At 40.9% G+C, this 21,335-nt stretch overlaps 1 protein-coding gene across 1 annotated transcript; it reads right to left on the bottom strand.

Annotated features, from left to right (window-relative positions):
* Positions 1–1,176: 1,176 nt before the first annotated feature.
* LOC134490089 (microtubule-associated proteins 1A/1B light chain 3A-like) lies at positions 1,177–7,563 on the bottom strand. The gene is made up of 4 exons (XM_063292970.1): positions 7,512–7,563; positions 6,615–6,670; positions 3,268–3,374; positions 1,177–1,360 (listed from the first exon to the last, which is right to left on the bottom strand). The coding sequence occupies exons 1-4, from the start codon at positions 7,561–7,563 to the stop codon at positions 1,177–1,179; spliced, it is 399 nt and encodes a 132-aa protein (XP_063149040.1).
* Between the last annotated feature and the right edge of the window lie 13,772 nt (positions 7,564–21,335).

The following is a 21,335-nucleotide window of genomic DNA, read 5'->3' as shown; positions in this document are numbered from 1 at the left end:
GGGATAACATTATTAACCCACACAGAATCCACTGGGCCAGCATTTCCCAGTGAATCATGTTTCAGATGTGCTGGGACTAGTGGAACATCTCCAGCCAAAAAGGCCAGTCACCCGGCTGAGAATAACTAGAACTTTACAGGTAGGGTTCCCAAAGCAGTGGCTAAGACAGGTGGGTTTCCTTGGAGATCCTTCTAGCCAATACAGTTCTCTTCAGCAAAAGATACCCCTCTCCCCCAGGAGTATTGGAAGTGATTTTTGTCCAGTCAGGCTTCAAAGTCAGAAGCAAATCCAATCAGGAGAAAATAATTAAACATGGATATTGTTCCTTAATAGCACCTTCTTGCAGGAATTGCCCCTGGCTTCACACCCATATCAGAGGTCTTTGTCCTGATCAGCATGCTAGCTGCTCCATGGATTCTAGTTATAGGCTATGCTCAAAGGAGGTGTCCAAGGCCTAAACCAACGGAGAGGTTTTGGCCAGCCTACCCCCTACAGTGCCTGTTCAAATCCTACAAAGGCTTCAGAGGGTCTTTGGAAAGAAGCCTAAAGCCAGGTGCTTCTGCTCCTCTTTTGAAAAGGTAACAGAGTGATTATAAAAGGTACTGAGCCATTCATTCAGTCTTCTTATGGGAAGAAAAAGAAATAGAGCCCTTCTCAGATCAGATGTGGAAATGTGCTCATTTATTTCTTAACTGTAGTCTTAAGGAAGAGGGAGGGAGGGAGGGAGAGAGGGAGGGAGGGAGGGTAGCAGGAACCAATGGCTGTGCAGTTAAAATGTCCACAAGTGAGATTCTCCTCCTTAGGTCAATCAGCTCTTTTCTTTCCTAATAAAAAGACTGTTCTCCGTGCACAATAGGAAGTGAAATTCATTTTATGAAGAAAATAAATAAATAAAACAGCAAGACTAATTAAAAAGAATAAGCTGGCAGTGGATTAAAGTAACAACCTGCAGAGTTTTGGTAAGACCCTAAAGTACCACATCCTCCCAGAAGTCCATCCTGGCAGAGCCAAATGTGAAGCAGTGAAGTAGTTCCAGGGACTAAAGTCACAAGAGGAAGCCCTGTGGCTGGCTGCAAATACCCTCCCATGCCACTCTTGTGCAAAAACAGTCTTTAAAATCTTCGCTAGGCTGATTTTGGCGCTCAGGGAGGTGTCGATCCCCCGCTGAGAATGGCTTCATTGGTGCTTGGAAGAGGCACCTGCGCCAAACATCTCTTGAGAAGCATAGGTCATGTAGAGGAAGCCATCTTCATCCTTGTTGTCATTGTAGATCTCCAAAATAGTCAGACTAGGACAGGGCAGGGTTTGATTGTTCACAAGCAAGTAGAAGGCTTGTGTAGCTGTGAGGGACAGCCGGGTTCTGGAGAAGGAGAAAAGGAGAGACGTCAAGGCAAGATCAGGAGAAAGAAAAGGAATGGCTGCTTGCCAGATTTAGCCCAGCCCATCTACGGGGCCACAGATTATTTTTTTTAAAATGTGTTTCTTGCACAGTTCCCTGATACACAAATCAATAAAATCACATGATTCAAAAGACAACATCAAGCCAACATAGCAACAACACAATAAGAGAAGAAGCAGTAACAGCAATTAATGTAGTTTAAGAATCCCAATGAGGGACGCGGTGGCGCTGCGGGTTAAACCGCTGAGCTGTCGATCGGAAGGTCGGCGGTTCGAAACCGCGCGGCGGGGTGAGCTCCCGTTGTTAATCCCGGCTCCTGCTCACCTAGCAGTTCGAAAACATGCAAATGTGAGTAGATCAATAGGTACCGCTTCGGCGGGAAGGTAACGGCGTTCCGAGTCGTCATGCTGGCCACATGACCCGGAAGTGTCTATGACAACGCCGGCTCCAAGGCTTAGAAACGGAGATGAGCACCGCCCCCTAGAGTCGGATTCGACTGGACTTTATGTCAAGGGAAACCTTTACCTTTACCTAAGAATCCCAATAATCAGTAGCAGTTAAGCAATAACATTCTAAAAACACTGAAGTGGATTTTTTAAAACATCTGTGAAAATAAAGAGGTTTTCACCTGCCTCTGAAAGGACTAGAGTGTATATGAGCTGCACGCATTTCAAAACTGATTCAGAAGAAAGCCTTTGGACCTTGTGTTGAGTGCAGCATGCCTATTACTCATGAAAACCCACATGCCTTTATTCAGGTCTCTACACAAGTCGAAAAACATTGCAGCTGCTTTAATGAGTTGCATCATTATTTGACTCATTAAATGGCAGTAGCTTTTCTGCCCTCTTGCACACAAGCCTGAAAAACAACATGGATGACTAAATGAATAGCAAAGAGATGCTTTGCTCATGTGAGGTCTGAAGCACATATTCTAAACCATTTTTGAAGTGAGGGTGTCCAATTACCATATGCACCAGATGAGCGAAGGCAGCACCCCACCAATCTGGTGCAGCTGCTGTTTGGGGTTGCACAAATTCCCACCGCCAACAGCTCTACCCAGCACTGCCAACACTGAGGGGAGCTGAGCATTGCAATGCTGTCACATCTGGAGACCAAGATTTAGTCTCAAGAGAAGCATTTTCCAGAAGATCAAGATTAGTTCACCTTTGCCAGGTTAATCCCTTCAGATCTGTAGGAAGGTATGCTGAACCTGGATGGGGCAATAGCGAGGTCATCTTGGCACTGCCCACTAGTCTTGTTGCAGAATATGGGTGCTTGCTCACTTCTCCCCACATGAACTCTCCTCCATGCAGCCACTTCCAACATTCAGTTGAACTGAATAATTAGCAGGCATGCAGGAGCCACCTTTAAGTCCTTGCCCTATATCAGCAAATGGCTCTTACTGTATTTGGTAATTGGGAACAGCATAAGGAAGCATAGAGTGGTTCTGGGATTCATATTATCCAGATACATTTTTGACTTAAGACATCTTGCTTCTAGTATTACACCCTGTTGTTTCAGTAGGGCTTATTTTTTTCCTCTCTCAGATTGAGAACATCAAGTCGTCTTTTAGAAAGGGTGTAAGTTTTTAACTCTTAAAGAACTCAAGCACTGCAAATGCATGGACAGTTTCTGCTGATCTGTTCTGGGGTAAGAACTGTACAAGACACTGCTCAAATTGAGGGTAGTGTGGCTCAAGAGTTAAAACAACTCCCTTTCTTCAGAAATATAAAGGCACCATTGTAAAATAATTGCAGCAAAATATATAAACAGGATAGCCTTGTATATACTGCCATTTGCTTGAGAACATCAGAATAAATCGCAATATTTTTCCCATGGCCCAATTCCAACTTCCAACCACCATCTACCTCAGAGTGAAAACAAACTGAGACATGGATATATCTGGAGAAACCAAAAACTTGATCCGATCCAACTGGGGAAGAGTCTTCTCCTTCCTGTAACGTTCCACCACCACCTGTGAATAGGGAAATTTATTTTATTTAATTACCAAGGTTCTATTCCATCTAATCTTTCAACTCTAGGCTTTTGATTTTTGAAGGGGCAGGTTGGAAGTCATATTACTGGGTAAGCTGACAGGTCTGTGTAAGCTGCTAAGAAGGACCAGGGTCTGGAGCTATGTAGAAATAGTTCAGCTGAGGAACAGTTGGGACAAGTTCAGAAGATAGATAAATGTAACAGCAATCCAAGATAGAGGACTGCTTCTCCTAGAATGGCTTCATATATGAGAATTTCAAACCTGGGCTCTTTCATTTTCAGCAGCGTTGTGTGACAACAACAGGCTTTGTTTGGGAGAGAGATGGACCTTAAACTCTGACTACTGCTACACTTGAGGGTACAGCATCTGTTTTGAACCTGAGCTTTCTGGTAAGTCAGCAGACCTGTGGAGGGAAAAATCTCTGCCTGGGACTTAGAAAACTAAAATCAGCTTCCATTAATCCACAAAGCAGCAGAGTGCTGAAGTGATATTTGTATACTTTTGAAGAATGGTCAGTAAGACTTAAATATTTACCTGCCTTACATCAAACACCAAGATATAATGGTTTCTTCAGCTTTGCATGTTATGTAAACCTTGCCAGGAAATCATAAGTTAGCACAATATGCAAATGTCACCACTATGTAGCTGATGTTTAGAACAATCCTGTAAAATAGGTTGGGATAACACTTATGATTTTCACCTTATGAGCAGTGAATGGAAGTTTGATGGTTTGATTGCTTGATAGGTTATTAGATGGCCAGGTACCCATTAGGACAAGAACTTGCATTTGACGGGGTATGTTGGGAAGCAGCTTTCAGCAGGTGTGCCTTATACAGTGTGTGACACCTGCTGACATTACCTTCTCCATAAATTTTAAAGAAGTAAAAGCTCTTCCCTTCTTGACATCCAGCCATCCAATAACATTCCAGGTGTGACTCTTAAATTCCCATAGGACTGAAGCTTCAACAGCTTGATTCATGCACTGCATCAAATCAATGTGGCTAGACTGGTTTTAGCTTAGTAAATTGTTAGCTTATAACAAATCAAATCACCTCTAGTTTATTCAATAAACTACAGTTAAAGACTTAATGTCTTTACATAGAGACCAAGGTGGAGCTAGATTAATTCCTTGATCCCAACTCAGTCTTAGCTAGTACATTTTTACCATGTAGGAGAAACCCTAAGACTCAAGAAATGTTATGCAATGCAGAAAGGCAAGTAGGCCAGAGTCTAGCATTTGAAGAACTTAGGTTAAGCTCCATGGATTAGGACAGCCAGATTCAAGTCAAGTCACGGATTACTTGACTTGATTTTGTTCGTTCAGTCACTTCCGACTCTTTGTGACTTCATGGACCAGCCCACGCCAGAGCTTCCAGTCCTTTGCTGAAGGACTTGGTTACAGAGTATCATCTGATCCCCAAACATAGGAGCAAAGACATGAGAATCTTCTCCCTATTTCACTGCAGTATGTCACATTTCCAGAAGTTGAAACGGGCATTACAACTGAATCATGTAACTTAATCACTATACTGCAGTGCTGACATCATAGGAGAAAAGCTGTGTTATTGCATGGTAGCAAAAAAATCAGGATTCTGGTAGCAGCTTTTCTGACTAACAAATTTTATTAAAAGGTATAAGTTTTCATGAGCTGCAAGTCACTTCATCAGATCTATAGAATGGCTAGACTGATGTAGGATTTATACCTTCTGATTTTTTGCCACTATACTGCTGCATCCCATGCATGCTTATTTTACAAGAAGGGACAGACTATAATATACTATGTTAACTCAGCTACTAAGCCAAATGTGGGGTTTTTTTAAATTAACATGTTGTGCAAAGCCAACCAATGTGGTTTGTAATCTATGTCTTTGGCTTAATTTGTTGTGTAAACCTAGCCAATTGTGGTTTTTTAATAAACCAGAGATAAGCAGACTTTGGCTTAGAGCATTTATATAAACAGTCAGCATGACTTAGAGCCTTATTATGTTCAGTACAATTTATTTGCAAGCAGGCATCCAAAAGGCCTGGTTGCTCAGGTCTTGGTGAAGTCCAAACCTGTCGACTGTGACCAGTATGACTGATGGTGAGAGATGCTGGAAATTGTAGTTCAGCAGCACCTGGGGAACTATAAATTTCCTACCTCTGATTTATAGGATGATCTTAATTAGAAAAATGAAAGAATGCTGTTTGTTATAGATACCATTGCACTTTTATCTGTAAGCCTTACTTTTTTATTGAATAAACCACAATTGTGGTTTATTTGATAAAGCAGAGTTAAACGATGAAATAGCCTATCATGTGAGCACAAAGAGTCCTTTCACTTTCATTCCAAGTCATATGAAGGTTGCAGGACCTCCAGCAATATGATTCCATTTAAATGCCATGTTGGCCATTGTACAACCTGGTCAAAGATAGAACCAAATGGGCAGAGTTCAGGGTCTGGAAATTATTGGAGAAAAATCCTATGCTTGGGACTCTTGGTTTATGCAATTACTTTAAATTTGTTTGGTTTTTGTTTGCAAAGGGTTAGTTATCACTGAGGTGGCTGGATACTACGTTTCAGATACAGCAAAAGAAGTCAGGTTATTTTTCAAAACCTTTTGATGACTACTCTTGTGGCATTTGAAACAGTGAGATTAGATGCAGAAGGCAGGGTTCCTGTTTCTCACATTAAGACAAGACTGCCAAAATCAAGGTTTTCCTTTCATTGCTTTTGCATTTTATCACTTAGCCTATATAATCTAGCAGGCTTGTTCGTAAGTAGACTAGAACCACAGGGCAAGAAGTTCCCAGTGTTGACTGGACCAAGTAACTCTACTCTGCAGTTGCCCAGCAAACTGTTGGGACTCTTTGAGTATCTACTGGGTCCTTGCACCTCCCTAAGCCAACACCTCATAGCTAGTTTGTGGTTTATCGTGTTGGGTGCAGCTAGCCAGTGTGACCCCAAAGGTAAAATACCAGATTGACAAAAAAAGGCCAAGTTTTAGGCTGTCTAGTCTCAACTTTGTTGTGAAACATATTGCAAGACAATTAGATAAATAAAATATGGGAAGTTCTTGTATACCACTGAAGGTCCTCCACAAAATAGAGAGAAGCTCGTTCTCCAAGTAGTTATGTTTTTGGTTAATTGGTTTAAGAGACAACAGCTGAGCTGCAGGAGCTACAGCAAAAGCTGAGCCAGCCTATTTGGTTGCTGGGAGGGGGAGGAACTTTGTTTACCGGAATCTTGTTGGGATACTTTTCCCGAATTTCTGTTGTCTCACGTATCCGAGTTGCTAAAAAGAGAGAGAGAGACATCAGTAGCTTTAAAAATTTAGGTTCAACCTATAATTGCTCTTCTCCATTCCCTCCCAAGTTACTTGCAGAAAGTTTCTTTGCACAAACCAAGTTGTTCCACACAGCTAAACAGCAATGTTGAAATCCGTAACTTTTACCATGTTTTTAGCCTAAGAAACCATAAGCAGCTTTTTTTAAAGTGTAGTGTAGTGAAAACCCAGAAGACAAGCTACACATAGGAATATGGAATTGTGGCCCAATAGATTCTACAACTCCTGTCATCCCACTACATTTTAATAAATTATTATTTAGTATACTAGTTGGGGCTGTTCTCTGCCTCCATCTAATGCGTCAGGAGGAATGAGGATTGCCATCTTTTCTTTAACAAGATTCCTGTATCCTATTTCCAACAGCATTCTTGCAGGCAGAAAGTCAGCTGGAATTCCAACACATTATCAGGAAATGTTTCCCTTGGTTAATTCTTGCATGCTGTGTAGCTATTATGAGTTAGTAGGTACAGCAACAGTCAGAGAGGTTCAAATGTCTGTCAGCTCCATAGAGCTCTCTTGGGTCAGTCACCATGCTGCAGCCTAATCTTCCTGGCAAAGTTCCTGTAAAGATGAAAATGGGTAATGAAAGAGCATTATGCATTTGGGTGAAGGAAAAGCAGAACTGAAATATTATAACAGAGATAACAGCCCCAGTTAGGAGAATCCAGAAATTTAATGTTAAAAGGATGAGTGGATTAGAAGGAAAATGAAAGTAGAAATTAGGAGTTTCCATGACACAGTCTATAGCGGTGGTCTCCCTTTTTCCCCTTTGAAGCAATACTTCTTTTACCAAAACTTTTCCTCTCCTTGAAGGGATGGCTTTCACGCTGGTTTCTTTGCATCTTCAGAAAGTATGGAAGAGGTGTTTCCCCCACCAGATCCTATAATTCCTGCTTCCGTTGACTGCCTCCTTTTTCTACCTCTATTATTTCCATTTAATATAAGGCTAAGCAGCTCATCTACTAAGGCCAAGGTGGGGGTGGAGCTTTTTGAGGAAGAGTGACAGATAGCTGTTTGTAGGAAGGAAGAAAAGTACAACTGCAATAAGGCAACTTGCTTGCAGGTGAGCTTCTAGTGTCCTTACCTCATCTGGACCAGCAGAAAGAGGATCTTCTCTTTCTTTAAGAGGTATGTAGGAGGGGTAAGTTTGCATTTTGTACCTTAAATCTACTGCTCATGCACATAACAATATACACATGAAGCACAGACTCACTACTTCCCATCTTACACAGACACACATAAAGGTGGGGAAGCTGTGGTTCTCCAGCTGTTGCTGAAGTTCAACATTTAGAAGCCTCAACTGTCTTGGCTGATGTTGATGGATGTTGGGAACAGGTTCTCAACATCCTGGGTTTGGTGCTTTGGTCCTATTCTTACAAGAAAGTAAAAATCAGGTGGGAATTACTTCTGTGTAAGCATGTGTAGGACTGAGCTGTAGGTTTCTGCATGATTATGCAAGAATAAACCTCCAGTGGACTCAACAATCATTAGAACTTTGCAGACACAAACAGGTTTGGTTAAAGATCCATGCAGCTCAATGTAATGTGTGCATAATCAGAAATAAATGCAACTGAATTCAATAGAACTTACTCTGCTGTAAATCTGTTAAGGCCTATGGCCTTAAGAAAACAAAGATTGCTAAAGGCATGGTTGCAGCTTTAGGAACCATTGCAGGGAAGGTATGTGGAACACATGGCCAATTGGGGAGGTAGAAAGGCCATTTGCATTGAGGGAGGCCTCAAGAACAAAGAGCCTCCCAGAACTGTTTTGTTTTTTTATTTAAAAATATTTAAAAGAGAAATAAACTCTTTATCCCCCTCTCCCCCTTTTTAATGCAGTATTTTGGCTTCACCGTACATCATATTTCATTAATATTCAGGCTGGTGGCTTCAAAGTCCAGAAGTGGCCTGGGTCTTTCTTAACACCTAAGCAGACCTGATAGAATAAATGCATGCCATTGGGGGTTCTGTAATAAGGATGGATCCTAGGTAAGAGAAAGGATACTGTACCTGCAGTTACCTGAGTTTTTCCTTCAGGGTTGTCTTCTTCAGGGTCACACCAGGACAAGAAGCACCCAGTATATCCTATTTCATGGAATGCAAGATAACTCTCTTCTACTGCAGACCAGCTCAAACCATGTTGGATTCCCTTCCTTCTATTTCAGCTTGCTCTCAAATATATCCTCTTACTGTCTACCCATGCTTTTTACTCATACACTTGATGTTCCTTCCAATCCTCCTTGGCCAAATGCAGTGCAGTTCCAACTCTGTTGGAACTTGAGATTTTCCAGGGGTTGACTCTCCCAATTAGACTTGTTTGGTTCAGATAATTAAAATACATGTGTGGACATTACCTGAATTGGTCATTGAATTGGATGTATTCAATTTGCTTTGTAAAATCAATGCATACATTTGATTTCTTGGATCAGTTTGATAATCCAAATTTATAAGGAGTGCTGAATATTCACACAAACCTATTAGTTTCCCAGACCTACCTTTCCACAGTTTGTATCACTGATATGATCAAGCCCAATATTAGACTATTATACTCATTTGAGATCAATGGAGTTTTTCCTTCAGGGTTGATGGGTTGATCGATGGATCAATTAGTTTACCAAACTTTAGTATTCAAAGTATTGAAAGAAAAGAAGGTGGTCTAATCGTGCTGCCCAACTCCCTGTCCTCTTAAAAAAAATAAAAAATAAGCTTTCATCCACAATTCAGGAACTGTCAAATATTACAGTTTAAGCAAGTCATACATTGCTCATAGCTTGTTATTAATTTCTGGGCATCTTCTGAGAACCCATGAGAATTAAGTGACGGGCAAGAACAAGGATAGATTGCTGAAGAAATGGGTAGAGTCCCCAAATGTGGGTCCAATACAATATTTTATAGCTTTTCATATGTTCCCAAACAATGCAACAAGTTGGCTAGAAAGATGCTGTGAGAGAGAGGGTCTAGTTTCCACAGTTACAACACAAGCTTATTAATAGGTTTAATAATGCACGCACGCACACAGACACACATGTGCAAATGGATTGGGAAATAAAAGATTCAGAGTCATAGGAGGTGGAGGGAAGTGAGTGGCTGTACTCCTATGTAAGAACTTGCTTTCAAGGAAGTCAGGGAAGGTTGAAGTAGATATTAAATTGCAAAGAAAGCTCTGCATGAAATTAGTAACATTTTTCTGTTTTGCTATAGAATAGACATCTGTGTCTAGATTATCAGGATTCCAAACTAATCAGAGTGGGAGATAGGGAGAAACTTTTAATAATAATAGAGAAATCTCCCACACTTAGACAAAAGAATGTGTGTATGTGGAATGACCCCTCCCTCCAGACAAGGGTTATTTTAATTTATTGCATTTTTATTCTGCTTTCCCCCAAGGAACTGAATGCAATGCACATAGCTTCTCAATGCTATTTTATAAGAATCCTATAATGTTGAAAGCCAAGCTCATCCCATGGGTTTCATGATTTGGAGAGGATTTCAACTCTGATCACGTAGATTACTGTCCAGCATTCTTGCTGGCTATGTTTTTTTGGCTTGTTGGTTAGAAAACATTCCCCCAACAATCTTGTGAAGTCAGTTAGCTGGAAGCATACTGATTAACTTAAAAGCATAGAAGGCACTTCACTGAATAGTAGGAATTTGAATCTCATTCTCCTTCAGTCCAGTTGTAAATCCAAAATTCAACCCATGGTACCCAATAAAAGCCTAATTCTTAGTTGAACCATTTCCCATATACCAGAAGTAACAGGTGTGCCTCTGTTAATGGGAATAGCCTGGGCACCTATGGAAACAAGGTGTAAGAATGTCAGGTAAGCATGTACGTCAGGCAACCAAAATTATATCCAAAGGAGGCTCCATGTTAATTGTACAGAATTCAAATGTTGCATTAAAGCTTATGTTGGGGATCTGGTGGCCCTCCAGGTGTTGTTGAACTACAATTTTGAGTATCCCTTGCCATTGACTCTGCTGGATAGGACTGCAGAGAGTTGCAGTTCAATAATCTTAGAGGGCCACAGGTCCCACATCCTACTATAAATGTTTGTCTGCCAGCAATCATATGCCAAAGTGAAAATGCACATCTAGATAACTTACTCCACTCTCTGCCTTCTCACATTATTTGCACCCAGGCCTTTGGTGAGCATGACTGAAGCCCCTCTTTCTTCTTTTTCTTTTTTCCCACTTGGGTTTGTTATTGCTGCCATTTTTGTTCTTTTTTTGTTTTGTGTTGTTTTCTTGTTTTAAAATGTTTTTAACAATTTGTAAACTGCTAAGAGTTGCTGGGAGTTGGGAGGCATATATTCCTCCTCCTCCTCCTCTTCTCCTTCTCCTCCTTCTCCTTCTCAGCAATGTGAAATCACAGGTGCCAGTTCTTTAGCTGGTGTTGGCCTTTATTCATACCAAGTTCTTCCCAAGACATTAGGATGTCGTAATAAATCAGTGTAGTATGTGTGTGGATCCAAGCAGTGTGGCCTTTTGTAATTGACAGATGGAAACTTTTTCAATGCAGATTTTCTAAGTACTGTCCAAGGCTTTTTAGTATGGCACCCAGTGTGCCAATAACCACTGGGAGCGCAACTGCTCTTTCATGCCATAATCTTTCAACTTCAGTTTTCAGATCTTCATAGTTTGTGATCTTTTTCAATTGTTTGTCTTCTATGCTACTATCCTCTGGTATTGCCACATCAATTATCCACACTTCTGTCTTTTCAACCACAGTTAAATCTGGTGTGTTATGTGCCAAGACTTTTATCAATTTGCATTCAGAAGTGCCACAATATTTTAACCTGCTCATTTAAAATAATAATAATAATAATAATAATAATAATAATAATAATAATAATAAAACATCTGCCTATCCCAGGCCTTGGGAAGGACTCAGTAGGTGGATAAAAATGCCAAATCCAGTCTAAACATCTGGCTGACTGCAACAAACCATAATAATAATAATAATAATAATAATTTGCATTTGAGTCTGTCTTGACTCCTAGCAACTGCCTGGACAAGTCCCTGCAGTTTTCTTGGCAAGATTTCAGAAGTGCTTTGCCCTTGCCTGCTTCCTGGGGCTGAGAGGGACTGGCCCAAGGTCACCAGCTGGCTTTGTGCCTAAGGCAGGATTAGACTCTCAATCTCCTGGTTTCTAGCCCAATGCCTTAACTGCTATGCCAAGCTGGGTCTCATTATTATTATTATTATTATTATTATTATTATTATTATTATTCCTAAATGGTTGCTTAGCAGGAATCTCTCTGTGCTTCCTAAATTCAAATGTATGATCTACACAAGGAACAGAATGGAATAGAGATATGAGAATAGTCTGGAGGGATTGCACCACTTCAGAAGGCAGGTGTAAGACATTGGTGAATATTCACTGATGTAGAAATTCCAAAGGGATAATTGTGTTAGATTATTGCTACAAAATCAACAATATTCTGGTACATTAAAACCCAAGCAATTATTATGGCAAAAGTTTTTATGGATTATAGCCGACTTCATTAGCTGCTGTAGCCCATGAGAGTTTATTTCAAAATTCAGTAAGTTATTATTAGAGACCCTTTGTTGTTTTAATCTAAGTGAAAAGGTCCCTGCATATGGTAAAGTAACCCACAAGGATAAAGTTTTAAATAACCTTTTCAAAGATAGGCCAGGTTTGGAGTATATTTGTAGCAGTGTTTCTCTACCTCAGTAAGTAAGGTGTATGTACTTCAGCTCCCAGAATTCCCTAGCCAGCACTGCTGGCTGGGGAATTCTGGGAGTTGGTCCATACATCTTAAAGTTATTGAGGTAGAGAAACACTGATTTAGAGAGCGTTTAGTAACTTTTCCCTTCTGAAGTCTAAAGTCAGTGGCATATTCTAACACACATATTCCAAAGCAATTTTACATCATTACATGCTAATACCACACTCCTGTTTGACCATAAAGGATCTTGAAAAGAGCAACATTTATCTCTACATAGACTTCTGATCTGCCAAGTGTCCAAGCAGTGATCAGGTGCTCAAACAATTGGTTCTTTTAGATCCAGAGACAATAAGCATGCCAGTGGATAAAGAAACTTTAAGCTTTATTATAAACTTAAGCAAACAGAGTTAAACAGAAACACAGTTTAAACCAGAAACACCGTTTAAACAAAAGTATAAAAAGCATAGCATACAGAAAGAAATCATAACATACCTAAGCAAGTTGATACCCAATCCCTTTTATGTTGCCAGGAGCCTCCTGACCAAGGCAACAGGGACCCCCCAGGGTGGCAATTGTTCTATAGCAACCAGTGCACTGGATCTGTATAGAAGCTCCCCAACTCCAAAAAACCCCAAGGGTTTTATCCAAGTCTGGCCCTTAAATCTCGTGACCATGGTTGCAGGCTATGAGACCTGACCTTGACTAGGAAGCTGTCCATGTCATAGACACCATTTTATGACATCATCCAAGAGCCTGGGAAGTTTTACAGATCTTAACAAAACAATCTGGGTGTTTTCTCTCATCTCTCTCCCCACTCCAAACAAAGGTATGTTCTGGAGGGCTGTTGGAGGAATGGACTTACAAACTTAGTCTTGTGGTTTTACCCCCCCCCCATGCCAAACAGAAATAAAAACAAGCCAATTAAACATCAGCATAGCTCAACATAAACTGTAATCTTTATGTGAGGGAGAAAATCAACATATGTCATTAACTCCTCAAGATAACAATGGTCTTCCGCATTGCCATTACAACTTTTTTTACAAATTCACTCTTCTTTTCCTCTTTCATACTCCCTGCTGGGACACACATGCAGGTCACTTGCCTTCTGATCTACCTATCTACCTGGAACTAGATAGAAGTGGCTGAGGCTTAGTAGCATGTAGTATTGGTTGGGCCAGGGGCATAATTTGTTAGTGGGTGCATTCACACACTTTCAACAGAGAATTATATGCAGTAATGAAATGCTCCCAGGAACACAGCACATGTGGAGTTTCTGTTAAACTTTTTTGGGGGGAGGTGCCTTCGTGTCAGTGTTGACTCCTGGTGACTGCCTGGACAAATCCCTGCAGTTTTCTTGACAAGATTTTGGAAGTGGTTTGCCATTGCCTAAAAGGTCACCCAGCTGGCTTTGTGCCTAGAGTGGGACTAGAACTCAGGGTCTCCTGGTTTCTAGCCTGGCGCCTCAAACCCTATTTTACACCAAACTGGCTCTCTTCTGTTAACCTACAAAAGCTTTATTATTTATGATTCAAACATCACATGCACTCATACACATATTCTCATACTCACAACTTTCCCCATTATGAATTGGCTGAGCTTATATGGGGTATTGGGAGAGACAGGGATGCCAAAATCCAGTGGTAATGTGCATGAATGGTGAAGTCTCTCAGAATGGGATCCCTTATATCTTCCTTTTAATTTCTAGCCAGCAGCATCTGTCATAGATTCCTTTCCATGTCACCTCAGCCTTTTGTTGACTTGTTAGGGTGTTGGATCAAACATAACTTGCTGCATGGCAGTAACTGTTAACTTATCTCTGGTTGGTGTCTTCTGGTCCTTGTCTGATCTTGGATTGTTTCCCAGTCATCACTTATCTTTGGTAGCTGGTGTCCAGACCTGGTCTGGTGGCTTCCTTTTTTTTTTCCCCTCCTTCCTCTGCATGCTCAGATTTTTCTTCAAATTCTGTTCCTCTGTTTATCCTCATACTATATTTCTTCTAACAACACACACAGGATCAGGTAGTGCTTTCTGGAAATATACTTTTTTATCAATAAACTTTCAAACTTGCTGCTTCTTTGTGAATTTTCAGTTTTTAAAAGTTCTATATTTTAACAAGAGAAAAAAAAATCCCAGTAGGTGTCATGTAAATGCCATATGAATTATGAATCACTGATTATATATCCACCACTGTGACAAATTGAATTAACTGAGATGACTTCAGTGGATATGCTATGTTACTGTGATGGAGGCAGGATAATTTCCCATGGTAGATTGAATTAGCAAATTATATGTCCGAAGAAGCCCTCACCAAAATTACTGGGAAAATTTACATCCATGCAGCCTTCCCATGACATCCATCCACCATCACCACAATCCCAAATATAGTAGGGATGGACAGCTCTTAACTTTGCTTTTTTCCCCACATGAAGTTTTGTTCTGTGTTAAATTCTCCCCATCCTGCTTATGAATACATTTGCAAATCTGGACAAGCTCTTGTGAAAAACAAAGTAAATGGCATTTTATCAGTTTACACTGGCTGAATTCAACAGATGTCTATTCCCATGACCAAGAGGACTGTATTATACTTGTGTACTCTGAAAGTGCAAAAGACAACCTTATAAAATAAGAAATGTGTGTATGGAGGGGGGCAATCCTAATTCAGCACCCTTTTCCTAGTGGAACACATAGGAAATTACATCCAGGTTTGTAAGAGTTAAGCATCCAGAGCCCTTTGCCTAGATGATGGATAACCACATTTTTCCATAGTCGCTTTTTTTGTCTCAAAAATCACATTTTTTCCCCTGTCCTATTTATGAGGATGTACGTGAGTTAAAAAAGAAAAAAAGAACCAGATAAGGTTTTCACCATCCATAAACAGAGGTGGCACTTTGGGATTTGAGCCAGCTATGATATAGCTGGAGAAAAGAAAGGAACCGCCTGAGTACTAAACCAGATCAACATTTTCCCTTTCTTACCCAGTCAGTTACTATTCTTGTTTTAAGGTAGGGGCTCATCTGATCCAAAGGTCAACCCTAGCTGGTGCCTTTATCTTTCAAGGCCACTTGTAAACTAGTTTTATCTTGACATTTTAATTCTGCTCCTTTCAGGCTTGTGATTTAACAAGGAAGCTGATTCCAAGTAAAGCCCATAAACGATCTGGGAAGCTCCTCATTCAGATGCGGAAAGAATAATTCACCGGCTGCCAGTAAAACAAAGTGGCCTTTGGAAAACAAATAACATAAGGGCCTATTATATGAACCAAGTTTTCCTTTTCTCATCCATGTAAAGCATCCCAGCTTCTGAATAGGCCTGAACAAGATGGCTGCTGGGGTAACACAAGGGTTCTTGCAGATTCAAAGCTGTGCCATTCAATAAACTGCTTATTGAAACTGTGGCCATATTTGCAGGATAAAATTGCCTCAGGCTGCCACTTTCCTCTGCAAATGGCTTACCCTGTGAGGTAGCAAGACCAGTGCTCTTGGACTAGTGACTCTGGGCAGCTAATATAGGATGAAAAGCCCACTAAGAAGCAATGAAAGTGTCCTAACAGCCAGGAACCAGGCTGAGACAAGGAATAGGTCTCTAGTGTTTTATTACTGCTACATAACAGAATCCTAACAAACTGAAGAAGCGTGGGAAAACCCAGACATATAAACCCCAAAGACTAAGGCGGGCCCGATATGTGTCTCTTTGAATAGTCACCTAATTCCTCAGTACTACGCATGCGCTTTACAGCCTGGATGGGAGCCCCCTGCTCGCCATCCTCACTCATGACAGAATGTAACAAAAGTCAATAATAGAATAATGATGCCTGAGAAGAAACCCAACTCAGACCATAACAAGATACAGAGTCACATCAGTAGTTACACCTGAGCTCCAGACTACATGCCTGAGCAACATCCAGGTGTTCAAGGTCTTACTAAATGGTGGTGGGGTTGGGGGCCGAAAGAATCTCAGGGATATGGTAGTCCAGAGGGCAGGCACACTTCCTGACTCCCACTAGATGGTGCTGTTTAATAGGCAAGACCTGGAGCATGCCTACCCAGCTAGATTGAGAAGGAGAGGCGGAAACAATCAGGAAGAGGCAGTCCTGCGAATATGGGGGTTACACTTAGACAAACCATCTACCATGCCAGATAGGAAGAAGAGTTTTTCACATGTCCTCTGCACATGGGAGTCCTCAGTTTTTAAGAATGGAAGAACAGATAATACATAGGACTGCAAGCCTGTTGCTGCCCAACTGGATGCATTCGAAGATGAGCCCTTGCTTTGGAGGGGCTGTTTCCGAATGAATTTAACACCCTCTCTCTTTGCTTTCTTTCCCTCTGCAGTTTTATTCCTTCCTTTACCTCAACCTGCTTCCAGATTTCCTTTTCCCTTCCCTTGTGCAAGCTATTACTTTCTCTTGCTTCATATTAATCCTATTTTTCGTCTCTTTTTTTGCTGTTCCTGATGGAAGGTTGGGAGTGGGGGGGGGGGTGTTATGTCTGTGGGTGGATGGTTTGCAGAGAGAAGAGTTGGTATATGCAAATTGGGGATTGTTAATTTTAAGTGGGGTTTCTTATTTTATAAGCAGGTAATTTTAATCAGTATTTATTTACAGTAGATGATGATGTTGATGATGATAATGATGATGTTGATGATTTTTCCTGGCCCTGCCCTATTTGGAGTAAAGTTTCTGGCAAATGCTTCTGCATTTGTACACATATGAATGTGACACACACCCACATTTATTGGGGAGGAGAAATTTTTCCCACAAAGCTGCTTAGGGTTTGTCACCCCCCAGCATGGAACCAGCTGCATCCAGGAACATCAGCCCGAATCCACCAGTTCAGCCATGGCGTGTATTTTTGATGGGCAGCATGGTCTGCAGCTGCCATTCTAATAGTGGTGGCTGATGCTTCGTTCCCCTCACATGACCAGTTATGCCCACCTTCCCAGAACATGCCAGTGTTGCCAACAGCTCAAGCCTATGGCATTTTTGAAAGCATCCACATCAACACATGAAGGTTTAGAGGCCAGGGTGTCAACATGGACTGGCATGCACATCCATTCTGGCTGTTCAGCTATAGCCCCACCATCGCACTTAGCCACTCTCTGTAGAAGCTCTATCTTTCCTCTCTTGAATTTGTAGGCTCGTTCCAGATGTGTGCATTTCAACTCCCAGAATTCCCCAGCCAGCATGGCCATTGCTGAGAATTCTGGGAGTTGAAGTCTACAGTGAAAGTTGGAAAACAGTGAATGAATAGACAGACAGACTCATTTTTGTTTTTGTTTTAAGAACAGCTGTCCACCTTGTTGGTTGGACTAGGGCAAATACCTCAACTTATTTCCAGTGCTGGCCCAAGATATGTTGCTATCTGAAATGGAATCCAACTCCAATTTCCTTCACTCTAAGAGCAATCCTTTAAAAGGACATCAATTTTGCCTTTTTTGTCACTAGCGCTGTCTAAATCATATTGCTTCCCCACTACTTGGTAGGGTTGGCCAAGGTTATTTCAAGGTTTACAGTTATCCTGAGCTCATTGGGAAATGATGAGATAAAAGGTCGTAAATGTCCTGAGGCCTTTCACTTTTTAATAGCTCCAACTATTAATCCAGGTTAGCTATTAGTACAGTGCCAACCTCTATCTGGCAGAAAAAAATATTCCTTTCTCTGCTAAAAGGAGCTTTCTTTTCCTCTCATTCTGTGAGAGTGCTTTAGAATTTCTATTGGATTTCTTTTGGTGAGGTTTTGGAGTTTTCCTTATTGTTGCAAGGTACTAAAGGTCCTGGTGTGGTGCTATTTTTTCTGTTACATATTTGTCCATGACTATGCAGTCTGTCTTATGGCTTCTGCTTATTGATCAAGGGAAGCTTCAAGAGCTGAGTTCCCTTGTGCGCTTTTCCCTTGTGATCCTCATTAGAAGGCTGTGGACTGCTGAAGATGATCTGATACATCCCCTTGATTATAACTGATTATGTGCCATCAACTTGTTTTTGACTCCTGGTGACCACATCGATAGATTTTCTCCATGAGAATCTGTCCCTAACCTGGTTTTCCAGGTCTTCCAATGGTGCACTCATTGCCATTGTAACTGAGTCCATTCACCTTGCTGCTGGTTGTCCTCTTCTTCTCTTTCCTTCCACCTTTCCCAGTGTTAGAGCCCTCTTCAGAAAGCTTGGTCTTCACATAATGTGTCCAAGGTAGGATAATTACAGCCTGGTCATTTGTGCCTCAGGTGAGAATTCTGGGTTGATTTGTTTGATGATCCATCAGTTTGTTTTCTTGGCTGTCCATGGTATTCTCAGGAGTCTTCTCCAACACCAAAGTTCAAAAGCAACAAAACTCTTCTTCCTGGCACCCCATAACTCAGGAAAGTCCAGAACACCCCTCTATGTAAGAATTACATCACTTTTTCTCCCATAAGAATGAATGAAAATGGTAGCAAAAACAAACACAGAAAAATGTTTTGGTTTAGCTCAATTAATTATTCCTAACTGATCCTCAAACTAATGTTTATCCAACCTGACCTTTATAGTCTGGTGAAAAGAATCCCTTCAACTGATGTCTTTTAAATCAACATGCCTTCCTCAGCACTTCACTCTAACCTTCTATTTTGTAAGTTTATCCTTTCCTGTTGGAGGCTGCCTGTGCTATATTAAGTGGTGCTTTCTGCAAATGGAAAGCCTCTTCTCTTGATCCTGGTTTTGGTTCCCTTCCAAAAATCTAAGAGAGCATTTCTCTCTCTCCCACATCTCTCCATTACAAATGGATTTGCTTTCAAAATTCATTATTGACTCCCCTGCCATCCTATAAACCATAACTGATCGGGTTGTGGATTTGGCTCTTTCCAGCTCTTAATCTGTTGTAGCAGAGGACACTTTCACCAGTTTATTCCAAAGTATAGAGTCTTTACAAGGATAGGAGAAGCTTGGTTAGTTAAAGATGGGAGCTTTTGCCTTTTCTTCATGCTGTATTTTATCATGTCTCTCTTAGGCTTGACACATCTTAGATCAATTTTATGTAATTGCCCCAGACTGGCAAGAAGAATGGGAGCATGGAATTAGCTATCTCTCTGCATATTTGTGGATAAAAGAGATGGAAGGCCATTAACTTCTTGAAATGGGGGCCAAATGGTGCTGCCTTCTCCCTAGTTTGGCCAAGTTTTTAACTTTCATTGCCTGATGCCAAAGCTTCATCTGTCCATCCTTGGGGTGCTGTTCGAAGCAGATTTCCTAATCCTGCTGCAGAGAAGAGCCATTTTAATTGATGGTTAGGGGCATGGCTAAGGTCCCTATATTTATTTTTCTGGCTGGATTCCTTGATTTTAACAATGGCGTGACAAGCAGAATCTCTACTTCCCTACTCTTTGATGTGAAGTGGAAAACTGCAGCTACTAGATTTCCAACTGTCAGCTGGATGCTTGAGACATACAATTTTGGTCAGGAAGATGCAGTTTTGCTAAAATAGATGGCAAAGCTATGGAGACAGCCCCTGTACTGTTGTTTTGGCACATGCCTTCCTATTTATTTCAACTCTTTTTTTCTGGAAGTGCTTTCTTTGTCTTCTGCATTGAAGCTATTCCAGAGTAAACAAGCATGAATCAAGTTCAATATAATACCCTCTGTCTGATCCCATGGAAAGTACAGGGCAAGGAATTCCTTCCAGGTACTTGTAGATCAAACCCATTAAAAAGTATCTGGCAGAGATGCTTACTTCTGAATGGCATGTGCTCTGGAATTGGGCCTAGTTAGAGATGGAGAATCTTCATCATCTTCATCATCATCATCATATTTTATATCTCACTTTTTTTTCTTTTTGGTCAACTCAAAATGGTGAACATATGTAATACTCCAGCCTCCTATTTTCCCCACAACAGCAACCCTGTGAGGTGAGTTGGGCTGAGAGTGAGAATGAGACTGGCCCAAGGTCACCCAGCCAACTTTCGTGCCTAAGGCAGGACTAGAACTCAACAGTCTCCTAGTTTGTAGACCAGCACCTTCACCACTACAGCAAATTGGCTCTCAATTTCCTTGGGAAATTGGTTCAAGGGATTGTAATGCCTCTCTTACTCCAGATTTACTCCAAAGCTTGTAAGCATACATTTCATTGTGTATTTCAGTTTTTATCTTAACATTTTTGGTACTTTCCTCCCTTGGGGCTAGTAAAACATCTTAATATCCAGAACTTTCTATCCTTGAAGAAAAATATACTGAATAGGGGAAAACTACTGAACCAACTTTATCTGGGGTGAGATTCTGCATACTTTGAATTAGGCAAAGGGGGAGAATCTGTGGCCTGGCAAGTATTACTAACTCCAACAGCCCCAGCCAGGACAGGGAGCAATTGTGAGTGCTGGGTGTTTATAATCCTGCCTAATTCTGCCCAGAAACCTAACTGAATGGTTATCATGCAAAACAGATCTGGAACACTTCTGAGCACCATTACTGGAATTCAGAAAAAGCCACAGTGAACTGGCTGAAGGAAAGAAATCCGGGTGCCAGAATACTGTATTTCAGACACTGGCAACCGTAGCTATATCTCAGTTATGACTAATTTAATGCATATTGATGGCTATGAGATGAAAAACAAACGCAACAGCAGCAAACGTTGAGTGGAAAACTGATCTTTATTGATTGGACTTACACAAACAGATTATGCAGCAATCTAAAGTGACAGTTGATGTATCATCCATAACTCCTCATTTAATTAATTTATGCATTTAATTGATGCCCATAAGACAGAAGGTAGAATTTGGGAAGATTTGACTGCATAGTAGCAATGGTGGTGACAGGGTTTTTTGTGTTTTTCTTTTGCTGCCTCAGCTTCCAGGATTTATAGGAGTGAAAGTAAATTAGACCAGAAAGCTGAAGCATGACTAAAAATATTGTCTTTCCCTATTATTTTTCTTTTGGACTTAAAAAGAAGTTCCAGAACAAAAG

This window comes from Candoia aspera, chromosome 2 (genome assembly GCF_035149785.1).
Source record: "Candoia aspera isolate rCanAsp1 chromosome 2, rCanAsp1.hap2, whole genome shotgun sequence".
Taxonomy (NCBI): Eukaryota; Metazoa; Chordata; class Lepidosauria; order Squamata; family Boidae; genus Candoia; species Candoia aspera.
This window is presented reverse-complemented; position numbering and strand designations above follow the sequence as displayed.